Source organism: Perissodus microlepis, chromosome 7 (genome assembly GCF_051167445.1).
Source record: "Perissodus microlepis isolate ML-2025 ecotype Zambia chromosome 7, ASM5116744v1, whole genome shotgun sequence".
In the NCBI taxonomy this organism is placed as follows: domain Eukaryota; kingdom Metazoa; phylum Chordata; class Actinopteri; order Cichliformes; family Cichlidae; genus Perissodus; species Perissodus microlepis.
Genome location: NC_140467.1, coordinates 20094356 through 20107720, shown reverse-complemented (window position 1 = coordinate 20107720; position 13365 = coordinate 20094356). Strand labels below are relative to the sequence as shown.

The 13365-nt window shown below is 38.1% G+C and overlaps 1 protein-coding gene across 1 annotated transcript; it reads right to left on the bottom strand.

The window, feature by feature from the left end:
* Window positions 1-9458: 9458 nt before the first annotated feature.
* Window positions 9459-12893, bottom strand: LOC146382984 (uncharacterized). The gene is made up of 3 exons (XM_084934030.1): window positions 12817-12893; window positions 10713-10868; window positions 9459-10287 (listed from the first exon to the last, which is right to left on the bottom strand). Exons 2-3 carry the CDS (start codon window positions 10836-10838, stop codon window positions 10054-10056), a joined length of 360 nt encoding a protein of 119 aa, XP_084790156.1. The 5' UTR covers window positions 10839-10868; window positions 12817-12893; the 3' UTR covers window positions 9459-10053.
* Between the last annotated feature and the right edge of the window lie 472 nt (window positions 12894-13365).

The window sequence follows — 13365 nt, the reverse complement described above, 5'->3', positions numbered from 1 at the left end:
CCTGCAAATGTCACTTCGTTTATCATATCTCAACAATGCCACGGACTTCAAAAACAACCCAGTCAGTCAGTAAATGGACTGGGACATCATCACAAAGAGATCTGGTGGTAGGTAGGGGCGATCGTGGCTCAAGAGTTGGCAGTTTGTCTTGTAATCGGAAGGTTGCCGGTTCAAGCCTCGGCTCTGACAGTCTCGGTCATTGTGTCCTTGGGCAAGACACTTCACCTGTTGCCTACTGGTGGTGGTCAGAGGGCCTGGTGGCGTCAGTGTCCGGCAGCCTCGCCTCTGTCAGTGCGCCCAAGGGCAGCTGTGGCTACAATGTAGCTTGCCATCACCAGTGTGTGAATGGGTGGATGACTGAATGTAGTGTAAAGCGCTTTGGGGTCCATTTTTTTTTACAATTGTAGCTGAAGACTTCCTGTCTTACAGGATTGATACAAATCATCATGATTTGTGTCCATAAAAATGTTTAGAAATACTGGCAACAAAGAATTAAATGAATGAACTGAACAGTGAGATGTACTGACAATTATTTAAGTTGTAATCTTTAACTGCTACTCATTCAGGATTTTTTGACAACAGAACAAATGGCTGCCTCATTTTCCAAATGTTTTACGTGCTGAATCTTAGATGAGTCTGAAATAATTTAACTCACAATAATGAGATTCTGATAATGATGTGGGAAGATTTTGGTTCGGTCAGTGGGAATAAAGGTGTAGATATGTTTGGCTTTTATTTTGGTAGATATAAAATAATGTGGCTCCAACAGACAATTCGACAGAAATGAACTGTCCTATTGTAAAATACAACACAATAGTATTGTTACAACATGAGCATTGGTAGCCACTAGGGTGAACACAAGTTTTCACTAAAATTTAAAGGAAGCTTCCTGTGTTGACTTGCATTGAATGCTGTCTGAACACAGTAATCAGTACAACACTAAACTATAGTATTGGGTGTGACATAAGTCTAACTATGTGACACATTCAACCCAAAGACAGGAATGACACATTTCTAAGTGTCACACTTTTGAGCCAAAGAAGGTTGTCACAGTGTTTGGTTTTTATAAACTTCATTTCAAGCAACTATATTACAAGAGTACAACTGACGTGCTTACATGTTCAGATTTTGTGGTTTCTGTTTTCACAAACATTCATTTTTTAAAAACGATTTTCACTGTAGCAGTTTCATTTGTCGGCAAATATACTGTAGCACACTTCTGGTTAATGGAAACTGGGATCATTCTAACACACAGTTCAATCATACTGTCCTTGCTCTTTGGATGTTTACATGTCTTCGCTCTAGCTCTATTAAAGGTACTTTGCTTTATTTTGAAGAGCGATAACCCTCTGGGATGTTTGGAGAAAAAGACTCAACCATTCAGGGTTCTCCTCATTATAATCTGCCTTTGAGGACAAAAAGTCTCACTGTGTTTGATGAGCATTTGGGTAATACACCTTTTTACCATTTTTTGGAAGGCTACAGCATATGTAATATACTTTTATGGTAAAATGAGAAAATAAGTCAAAATTTAAGGTTGCTGTTGTTATATTTTTAACACCAGCTTCATAGTTGAGAGAGATACTTTGCTAAAAACACTCTGTATATAAAAGATGGGTGTAGCTACATGATGACCTCATTATCACCATCTTTGTTTTTGGAAACCATGTATCATGCACAAAGAGGGAATCTGAGTGAAAAACTAGTGAACACTGCATGCTTGCAAAGTAGAAACTTGTCATCGCAAAGCAGCAATGCTCCAGGTGGGCCAATGATATGGAAGCTGAACAACATCCTGTATTTAAAAAAGGCATGAATCTAACAATAAAGTCTATAATACCATTTACTTTGGTATTAAATAATGTAAGAAGTAGGGTTATTTTCTCATATACCTTTATAAAATTAGGAGGAGTCTTCCCTGTTAGTAAATAGGAAGAACACAAGTTTGAGACACTTTTGCAATTGCCTCATTTTTTTTTAGACTCGGAGGCTATGTCCAACTTTTATTTACAGTCTGTGTTTGCAACATGATTGTATATGGTTGTTATAGCAATTCTAAATTTGAACAAGAAAGTTTATTTAAAATTAAAATTATTGCTAAGTGGTATTTCAAAATTAAAATGAGGAGTATACCATTGAGTGGAAGACCATCCATTCCCTTCCACTTATCCTTGTCAGGGTCGCAGGAGGGAGCTGGAGCCTATTCCAGCTACCACATGACGAGATGCGGGGTACACCCTGCACAAGTCACTAGTCTGACACAGGGCTAGCACAACTATGAGCAATTTAGCAATTAACCTAACCCCACTAACTACATGGCGGAGAGAACCACACCTAAAGGCCCTGGCTAGGTGATGGGATCAAACTCAGTACCTTCTTGCTGTGAGGCACCAGTGCTTATAACCGTGAAAGTGGAAGACCTATACATTCACAGCTGAAAATACACATCTGAATAAACATTGCAATGTAATACAATAGAAATATATTTTTTAAAAAAACATGAATAAATTTACATGAACATCCAGCTGTCTCACTTTCATCGCCGGTCTTTCAGCAAATCTCTAGGTCTTATCACAGGCTTCACACACTACTTTGAAAACCTCCAAACTGTGTCACATTTATTGTGCTGGAGGGCATTTAAAGATTACTCCTCACATGCTATATAAATTCCACTTAATGTATATCAACACAGATGGTGTAACATTCTTGCAAAGCCAAAGAGGGTCCAAAGGCTACATTTTAAATTTAGCGCTAGCAGAGTGTGATACCATCTTCGGTAGTTAAGTGAATATATTCAGTATGCAGTTATTATTGAATGAAATAGCTGGATAGTTGAATTCATGCCTTTAGGGGTTTTCTCAAACTACTTTTATGTATGAGCAGCAACTGCTAAAAATGGACTAATATAAGTAAAGACAAGAAACAAATTATTGAATTATCAGTGTTAAGACAAATGGCCAAAAATACTGAAAGTCTTGCCTTCTATTTAGTCTCAGTGCATTTACGTTGGTGTAAAATTACAGACTCAGACAGTTTTCCTTCTTTTTCCAGCCAGTAAATGTCAGCAGGCATTAGTCATATTATGGATACAGTGTGTATAGTGTATTTAAAAATATCCATAATGCCTGGAGTTTAAGTCGAGGTTAGAATAAGTATTTTGTACCTGTATTTTGTTCAGCATGTCTTTATAAGCAGAAATCTTCATCCCAGGAGCACATCCTGCAGGACAGTGCTTACCCCAGCAATCATATTAGTGTGCTAGGAGACAGAAAATCCACAAGAGAAGGCATGAGGTGTAAACGAAGGTTAGTATCATACTTTAGACCAACACGTAAACATCAAACAGCTTTCACGACAGAAGAAAAAAAGGTTTGGGGCATTTGGTGCATTTCAGATGGGTGAATCAAACTGAGGTTATTTTTATTGCAATATTATCATGTAGATGCATGAATTAATTTGTAGAAGCTGAGTGCTTCTCAAAAATACAACAACAACTTTTAAATTTCAATTACCATGGTTGTTTACGGGAAAGTGCTTTGGGCTTGCACTGAGTCACATGAGTTTTGGGTTGCTGCAGACGATATGCTGCACTTGTTCTTAATAGATTTGCTTTCGACTAAATGGAAATTCATCAATAGACTGTTAAAGACAGCTAAACCTGTTACGCTTTGCAACTAGATTTAGGCATAATTTATTGATGAGGCAATCTGGCAGAGACTGGATGTGAGGGTCTGACTTTAAATACTCGTTTGATTAGAAGGCGCATAAGTAAATATGTGCCTGCCGAGCACTGGGCAGAAATATTGAGTAGCTATTGCTGTGTATTGTTCAGTCTTAGTGAGAGAGACAGTGAGAGAGTGAAAAAGGAAAGGACACTCGAGCAGGCACTGAAGGCCTAATGACGATACCACACCTTTCCCTTTGGAATACTCTGGGGATACTGATTCATGCACTCAGACATCAAGTTGAATCCTTTAAAGATTATTTTTCTGATCAATAATTTTAGCGGCAATATTCTTGTTCCCGAGTGTGTCACAGACCTTTCCTGTCTTTGGCATTTGTAGGTCTTTTGTTAGTTTTTATAACAGTATTGATCGGTAGTGCTCATTTGCACTACATATGTATTTAAAAGACTGTGGGCACACTGTAGCTTTCAGAATCAAACAACTAGTTATTATTTTTCCTTACTTTGCTCATAACAATCACGGTATATCCTCCCAGTCCCTGTAATTGTAGCTCCTCATAATCCTGAATGGCATGTTCACTGTGGAAAGCAAAAATGTCAATTTTCCATACCTCAAGCACTGAAATACATAACATTACTCAAACACGAGTGCCACCAAGTTGCTGTGTACCCCCCACTGCAAAAAGAGAATTTAATTAAGTGCTTAAATATTCAATCACCCCTCTCATTACTTAAACTAAGAGCCTCTCTGTTTGGATTTGACAAAGAGCCAGGGCACACAGTGCATGCCTGGTAGTCAAAGATAGTAGTGAGTTGCCACCATTCACCCGAGACCCTGGGCTTTTCCCGAGAACAGGAGGCATAACACCAGAGCAATTGGAACTTCCTGCTATTAACCATGAATTTGGTATGAAATAAACGTCCTTGCTTGTTAATGTAAATGAAAATTATATGTTGCAAAGACGTTGCACCTAAAGTCTGAAGTAGTTTCATCACCCTTGCCCGTCATATTAAATGGATAAATTAAAAGGGGTGCAGCTCACCATTAATTATAACTTTTAATCCTTTGAGACACTGTTTTTAGATATGTGAATTTGCGATGGTAAAAAGATCAAAGATGGAAAAATTGAAGTGTCGTTAGCGATTTATGGGTATTATGCGCTAAAAATAAATTGCACTACAGTAATATTAGTAGCTTAATATGTTGCAGAAAGATGAATCTGTTGGGAAGTGCTGTTCTTGTGGTAGCATGTCCTCCAAATACTAAAGTTTAATAAGAATGTCTTGTATCATAAAAAGCTATGTATGCGTACAGAATATATATACACACACATACAAGCTGGTGCAGCATACCTTCAGAGCCATTTTACAGAACTGCAACTTCCCACAAAAGTCCATGTTGGCATCAAATGATACAATAAAGGATATATGACTTGTCATATATAATATGTCAGCTAAGTGTGCTCTACACTGAAAAAAATAATCAGTGGGATAAACGTAAAAAAATTATTGTAATCGGTTGCACGAAATTAAGTTATGTTTGGTTAACCTTAGTTTTTTATGTTATACCTGCACACATTTTTCTGGTAACATGAACATGACTTTCTTATGTTGTTGTCATGTTTTTCATGCCGGTCAAATATTTATAGAAACCACTTGTTTATCAGACATGAACTTTTTGTGTTAATTGTATTGGACTACTATGTGTTATATTGACAAGATTATTTTATGGTAAGCTTATTTTATTTTATAACAAATTTCTAATATATAATATATAATCTAATATATAATTGAGTGTTCAATAAATAAAACTAAATTAAGGCTGATCTTACTGTATGTACTGTACACTTTCTCTTCAATCAAAGAAATAAGCAAAACATTTTTGAACAATGACCTGTATTTTTGAAAATACTACACAGTTGTAACAATGGACTTTCAATTCAGGCTTCCAAAATATACATGAGTCATATTTGTACAATGCATCTCTTGAAAAACATTCCACAACATTCCTCAAAGTTCAATTCAATTCAATTCAATTCAATTTTATTTATATAGCGCCAAATCACAACAAAAGTCGCCTCAAGGCGCTTCATAGATACAGAGAAAAACCCAACAATCATATGACCCCCTATGAGCAAGCACTTTGGCGACAGTGGGAAGGAAAAACTCCCTTTTAACAGGAAGAAACCTCCGGCAGAACCAGGCTCAGGGAGGGGCGGCCATCTGCTGCGACCGGTTGGGGTGAGAGAAGGAAGACAGGATAAAAGACATGCTGTGGAAGAGAGACAGAGGTTAATAACAGATATGATTCAATGCAGAGAGGTCTATTAATACATAGTGAGTGAGAAAGGTGACTGGAAAGGAAAAACTCAATGCATCTTGGGAATCCCCCGGCAGCCTACGTCTATTGCAGCATAACTAAGGGAGGATTCAGGGTCACCTGGTCCAGCCCTAACTATATGCTTTAGCAAAAAGGAAAGTTTTAAGCCTAATCTTAAAAGTAGAGATAGTTTCTGTCTCCCGAATCCAAACTGGAAGCTGGTTCCACAGAAGAGGGGCCTGAAAACTGAAGGCTCTGCCTCCCATTCTACTTTTAAATACTCTAGGAACAACAAGTAGGCCTGCAGAGCGAGAGCGAAGTGCTCTAATAGGGTGATATGGTACTACAAGGTCATTAAGATAAGATGGGGCCTGATTATTTAAGACCTTGTATGTGAGGAGCAGGATTTTGAATTCAATTCTGGATTTAACAGGAAGCCAATGAAGGGAAGCCAAAACAGGAGAAATATGCTCTCTCCTTCTAGTCCCTGTCAGTACTCTTGCTGCAGCATTTTGGATTAGCTGAAGGCTTTTCAGTGAGTTTTTTGGACATCCTAATAATAATGAATTACAGTAGTCCAGCCTGGAAGTAATAAATGCATGAACTAGTTTTTCAGCGTCACTCTGAGACAGGATATTTCTAATTTTAGAGATGTTGCGCAAATGGAAGAAAGCAGTCTTACATATTTGTTTAATATGTGCGTTGAAGGACATGTCCTGGTCAAAAATGACTCCAAGGTTCCTCACAGCGTTACTGGAGGCCAAGGTAATGCCATCCAGAGTATGAATCTGGTTAGATACCATATTTCTAAGATTTTCAGGGCCGAGTACAATAACCTCAGTTTTATCTGAATTAAGAAGCAGAAAGTTAGCGGCCATCCAGGTCTTTATGTCTTTAAGACATTCCTGCAGTTTAACTAATTGGTGTGTGTTATCTGGCTTCATGGACAGATAGAGCTGGGTGTCATCTGCATAGCAGTGAAAATGTATGCTATGTCTTCTAATGATGCTGCCTAAGGGAAGCATGTATAATGTAAACAGAATTGGTCCTAGCACTGAACCCTGTGGAACTCCATAATTGACCTCAGTGTGTGAAGAGGACTCTCCATTTACATGCACAAATTGGAGTCTATTAGATAGATATGATACAAACCACTGCAGTGCAGTACCTGTAATACCTACAGCATGTTCTAATCGCTCTAATAGGATATTATGGTCAACAGTATCGAACGCTGCACTGAGGTCTAGCAGGACAAGCACAGAGATGAGTCCACTGTCAGAGGCCATAAGAAGATCATTTGTAACCTTCACTAAAGCTGTTTCTGTGCTGTGATGAGCTCTGAAACCTGACTGAAACTCTTCAAATAAACCATTCCTCTGCAGATGATCTGTTAGCTGTTTGACAACTACTCTTTCAAGGATTTTTGATATGAAAGGAAGGTTGGAGATTGGCCTATAATTAGCTAAGACTGCTGGGTCTAGAGATGGCTTTTTGAGTAAAGGTTTAACCACAGCCAGCTTGAAGGCCTGTGGTACATAGCCGACCATTAGAGATAGGTTGATCATATTTAAGATCGAAGAATTAATCAATGGCAGGACTTCTTTGAGCAGTTTTGTAGGAATGGGGTCTAAAAGACACGTTGATGGTTTGGAGGAAGTAATTATTGAAGTTAACTCAGAAAGATCAATTGGAGAAAAAGAGTCTAACTTAACATCAATGGTACTAAGAGTAGCTGTAGATAATATTACATCTGTGGGATGATTACTGGTAATTTTTTCTCTAATGATAAAAATTTTATTTGTGAAGAAGTTCATGAAGTCATTACTAGTTAACGTTAAAGGGATGGTTGGCTCAACAGAGCTCTGACTCTTTGTCAGCCTGGCTACAGTGCTGAAGAGAAACCTGGGGTTGTTCTTATTTTCTTCAATCAGTGATGAATAGTAAGATGTTCTGGCTTTGCGGAGGGCTTTCTTATAAAGCAGCAAACTATTTCTCCAGGCTAAATGATGATCCTCTAAATTTGTGACACGCCATTTCCTCTCCAGATTACGAGTCATCTGCTTTAGGGTACGTGTTTGAGAATTATACCACGGAGTCAGGTACTTCTGATTAGAGACCTTAGTTTTCACTGGAGCTACAGTATCCAGAGTCGTACGTAGTGAGGAGGTGAAATTATTAACAAGATAATCAACCTCTGTTGGGGTAGCGTTCAGATAGCTGCTCTGCTCTGTGTTGGTACAGGGCATTGAAGATGATAACAGTGGGTGGATTATATTCTTAAACTTAGTTACAGCGCTTTCAGAAAGACATCTACTTTGATAAAATCTACTCTCCACTGCTGTGTAATCAATTATTGTAAATGTAAATGTTATCAGGAAATGATCAGACAGGAGAGGGTTTTCAGGAAACACTGTTAAATGTTCAGTTTCTATGCCATATGTTAAAACAAGATCTAGAGTGTGATTAAAGTGGTGGGTGGGTTCTTTTACATTTTGAGAGAAGCCAATTGAGTCTAATAACAGACTAAATGCCATGTTGAGGCTGTCATTTTTAGCATCTACATGGATGTTAAAATCACCCACAATAATTATTTTATTTGAGCTCAGAACTAAATTAGATATAAAGTCTGAGAAATCAGACCGAAACTCTGTGTAAGGCCCAGGTGGACGATAGATGATAACAAGTAAGACTGGTTTCTGAGTTTCACAGCTGGGGTGGACAAGGCTAAGCATCAGGCTTTCAAATGAATTAAAAGTCTGTCTTGGTCTTTCATTAATTAATAGGCTGGTGTGAAAAATTGCTGCCACACCGCCCCCTCGGCCTGTGCTTCGAGGTTTCTGGTAGTTAGAATGACTCGGGGGTGTTGATTCATTTAAACTAACATAATCATCCTGCTGCAACCAGGTTTCTGTAAGGCAGAGTAAATCAATTTGTTGATCAATTATTAAGTCATGTACTAACAGAGACTTGGAGGAGAGAGACCTAATATTTAATAATCCACATTTCACTGTTTTACTCTTTGGTTCAGATGTGGATACTGTATTGTTCTTTCTTTTTGATTGTTTATGTTTAAGTTGTTTGTTGCTGGTTTTTAGTTTGTTTTTTGTCTTTTTGGAAGCTGACACAGTCTCTATGGAGATGGGTTTTTGGGGGGGTAGCAGGAGGAGAGAAGCTGCAGAGAGGCGTGTAAGACTGCAACTCTGCTTCCTGGTCCCAACTCTGGATAGTCATATTTTGGGGGGTTTAATAAATTTGTCCATATTTCTAGAAATGAGAGCCGCTCCATCCAAAGTGGGATGGATGCCGTCTCTCCTAACAAGACCAGGTTTCCTCCAGAAGGTTTGCCAATTATCTATGAAGCCCACATCGTTTCTGGGACACCACTCAGACAGCCAGCAATTTAAGGAGAACATGCGGCTAAACATGTCACTCCTGGTCAGAAGTTATCTTCTGTAAGCTGAATTCAACATTGTGGGGCCTTATGACATCACGCTTATGTAAAAAATAGTTTTTTAAATGTAAGAGCCATAAGGTAATATGGCAACAGGGGTGTAATTATTAAAATGACACAAAGAAGAGACTTAAAATAACATTATAACCCACAGGCACAAAACCAAGAGACCTAAACTGATTAGTATTGGCTTGCTTCTATCACTAAACATCACAATCACTAATACTAGACGATGCAATCTGTTTGTAGTGGTGCACCTTGGGAAAAAAAATTGCAAACTGGTGAAATTGGTGCAAGGCACCATTTCCATTGAGAAAAATGGACATTCAAAGTTTGAATTTTTTTTAAAAGAGCCATGGCTTGAAAAGTGAAAACTGCAGTAATAAAGGCCCCAAGTTGAAAAGTGCCAGAAAAATAAGTTTCACTATGTACTGCAACTTTACCAGTGCTGGCTTAAAAGAAAGGATGGTACATATTCGAAGAGGTAAACATGTTGTTCCCACATCATAACTGGAAAACTGTTCAATCGTACAGTCTGGTCCTGAAAACCTGGGCCTTCTTTGAAAGGCTGTTCCTTTTGAGCTCCATAACCAGTTTCTATAATACCTCGAAGGTATACTTTTCCAGTGGGTAGGTGAGGTTCAAAGTGTACATTAGTCCAAACAGCATTGCAGCTGCTAGGGTATAGTTATCCAAATCCTGCCAGACTCTCTGGCCTTCAAGGACTATCCCGATGTCCTCAGGGCTGCCATTGGCATCTCTTGACTTTATGATGTAAATTCCCATGGTTGTTTCCTTATTAGATCGTTGGATAATGGCTTCATCTGTGGCCTAGAAAATGCAGAATTGCAAAATTTAATTAAACAGAACACTGGTCAAAGAACATTATACCAAATCTTATTTTAATCTGTGTCACTATTCCAAAAAATGTTAACATTAACACATTAGGTGAACAAAAAATGGATTCATTACAGCATGTGATTTGAGTCCTCAGAATGCTCAAAAAGGTAATGCATTTCTGAAGTGAAATCTCCATGCAAAGAAGCAGAATACTGTCAGAGCATAGAGAGGTGTTCAACTATGAACTCCACACATAGTTCTAATGCAGGTAAAAGAAGAAAAAAAAAACGCACCCATGGTAAATTGTGAAAATCCCAGGTGATTTTCAACATACTCCTGGCATAGAGTGACAAGCAGCATTTTGTTAAAATTATTATTTTCCCTAAAGTGTATACACAAATTAATTTTTTTCTTACCTGGGCCGTGGGCTCCAGAATGTTCTGAAGTCTTCTTCCTATTTGTCCTCCTCGCCTTTTTAAGACCTTTATTAGTTTGTCAGATAGCACATCTATCTGCGAGAGTAATCTGGACTGCAGTGGCATGGTGGTAATGCGCTTGAACTCTGCATTTATCTAAAAAGAGAAGTTGTCACATAAAAATGCTGTCAAAATCTCAAATCTCACAAGGTTACATCCACACAAAGTTGTTATTTTTTGTCATATTACTATTTATTAGCTATGGGTCCCATGTTGATGAGCAGTTCCATAGTTGCCCTTACTTCCATACCACCCAAAGCCTGTTTGCAACCACAGCAGTTGCCTCCTTCTGGCCATTTTGCAGTTCTGCCAAATGACCCAGAAACTACATCTATTATTGTCATATACACATCAAGGTCTTTCATTAATACTTAGTTAAATTAGTTAATTTGACCTTTCCAGAAAATTTACCTTACAGAATGTGAGATAACATATGCAAATCTTCACTAGTAAATAAAATAATGTTATTAAAACCTTAACTGTAACACCTCTACGTAACAGCGCTAGAGAATTGTTCTGAAGCAACACCAATCTGCCCTTCAGCAGGGATAAGCACCATATATCGATACAGAAAAAATAAATTTAACATATTTATATTGTCATTATTTTTATCTCTTTAAGCCCTCCTCTCAGTCTCTCTATAAATCAGTTAAAATAATTTGTTGGGTTTTTGTGTGTCTTTAACATGTTATCAGTACATTACATTCACTGCCCCAGAACATGAAATAAAGCCCCACGTCATGCACTTCCTCTCCTAATGAGTACTGCATAGGTGTCATGCCCTAAATAAACCCGACTTTAGTGAAGACACCCCCCCACCCCCAACACACACACACACAGAGCCCACCCCATGGCAAACTAGCTTATTTAACTGTTTAACTAAAACATTTTAGGTACAACCAGTTAACTAAATGGACACAAGTTTGTTAGTCTGTATTCACTGAGAAAAAACAAGCGAATGTGACTGGGCACACACTGAAAAAAAGCTAATGCACATAATATTGTCCCGCAGCTTAAGCTAGCATTATCGTTAGTTAACTTAAGGAATGACTTGTTTTTTCCATTATGTTGCTCAACAGCCATTCATGAGAAAAACTTCCCCATCTAATGGATGTTCTCTTCGTTTCCTCTCAAACATGTAGTTTTCAGTTTACCCCGACAAAGTAAAGCTCAGCACCAAACGTAAACTAAGCGAAGACAAAAAATGGCGGACCGCCACAGTGAATTTTCCCTCGCAGAACACACCCTGGGGGGGGTGGAGTTTCAACAGAAAACATAACTATTTTCTGTTATTTTGATATGAGTGGTTTTAAAAGACTGAACATCCTTCTAAAACAAGTGAAAGGCGTGAGACTTAATTATGTTTAGACCAAAAATATAAATGATTCATGTTGGATATATTTACTGTATTTTTACTAATTTAACAACCTCATCATTGCATTAGTCGCTTTATGCTATAGCATTACGCTTACATTAGCTTGAAGCTCAAGGTCGTCATTTTATTTAATTTCTTTTTCTGGGCTTACAAACAGGACACACAACATTTAGATAACCGTTACACTGAATCTTGGGTCTGTGTTGAGTCTTCCAGCTGCTGACTACAGAAGCTAGATTGACCTTTCAGCATGTTTATAGCGGCTGTGGCTATGTGCTGGTAATGTTACCGTGTGTGAGCAGTCACATTGGCAGCAGACATGTTTCAACAAACTAGTCATATCCCGGCCCTACATTAGCTTGTTTAATGGTTAAGACACTGCAGGTACCACCACTTACTACAGACACCGATGCAAGTTTGTAATAGTCTGTTAATTTAGACTGAAAGAATATACAAACAATATTAACTCACATTATATATGTTAATTACTAATTTGCTTATCGCATAATTTCGGTTACCATTAGCTAACTGGAGCCTAACATTAGCCTTTCATGGTTTTCGATAAACAGCCCACATACCTGTAAAATAACAACACCCCAGTAAAAGTCCACATATATAAAAGGTCTACACTCTTTCTCACTGGTGTGTTAGCTTTAAAATCTTATTTACCTTCAAGTGTAAAACTCCAGATGGTAGTAGATTTTCCAAAGCGAGAGACAAAAATGGCGGACAGTGCAGCCGATTTATTTTTTTTTTTTAAGATTTTCACCTCTGTTTCTATGTGTTAAACCTCTGAAATGGTAAGACCTTTTCTGGGGCTGTTAGCATTTTGAAGAAGTGCCTGTTATGCAATGTGTTTACGCTCAGGGGGCTTCTCCTCGCTTCCTCTGAGTTTTCATTAGCTTGGAGGGAGCCAGAAGAATATGAGAAAGGTCTGAAAAGTGAATACTGAGCTCCGTGGTTCCTTGATGGCCAGGAGCTTGTAATTTCCTAGAGAAGCCAAGCTGATATTTTCATTTTTGTTTTAGATTTATGGTCGCTGAACTGTGTCGAGATCATGTCACCTGGTTGGAAATGGCTCAGAATCAGAGGCCCAAAACTAATCTTGATTTTGTTACCAACTTAATTACATTTTATTTGTAAGTATTTGTTTTTCACATGCATCCCTAGCTTTGCTTGCGCCCCAAAGAATTAGGTAGATTATACATGTTGTGTTCA

Coding starts and splice junctions, on each gene's coding strand:
- LOC146382984 (XM_084934030.1), bottom strand. CDS start 10,838: ATGCCACTGCAGTCCAGATTACTCTCGCAGATAGATGTGCTATCTGAC. Junction 10,288..10,712: donor TTCTGGAGCCCACGGCCCAG/GTAAGAAAAAAA, acceptor TGCATTTTCTAG/GCCACAGATGAAGCCATTAT.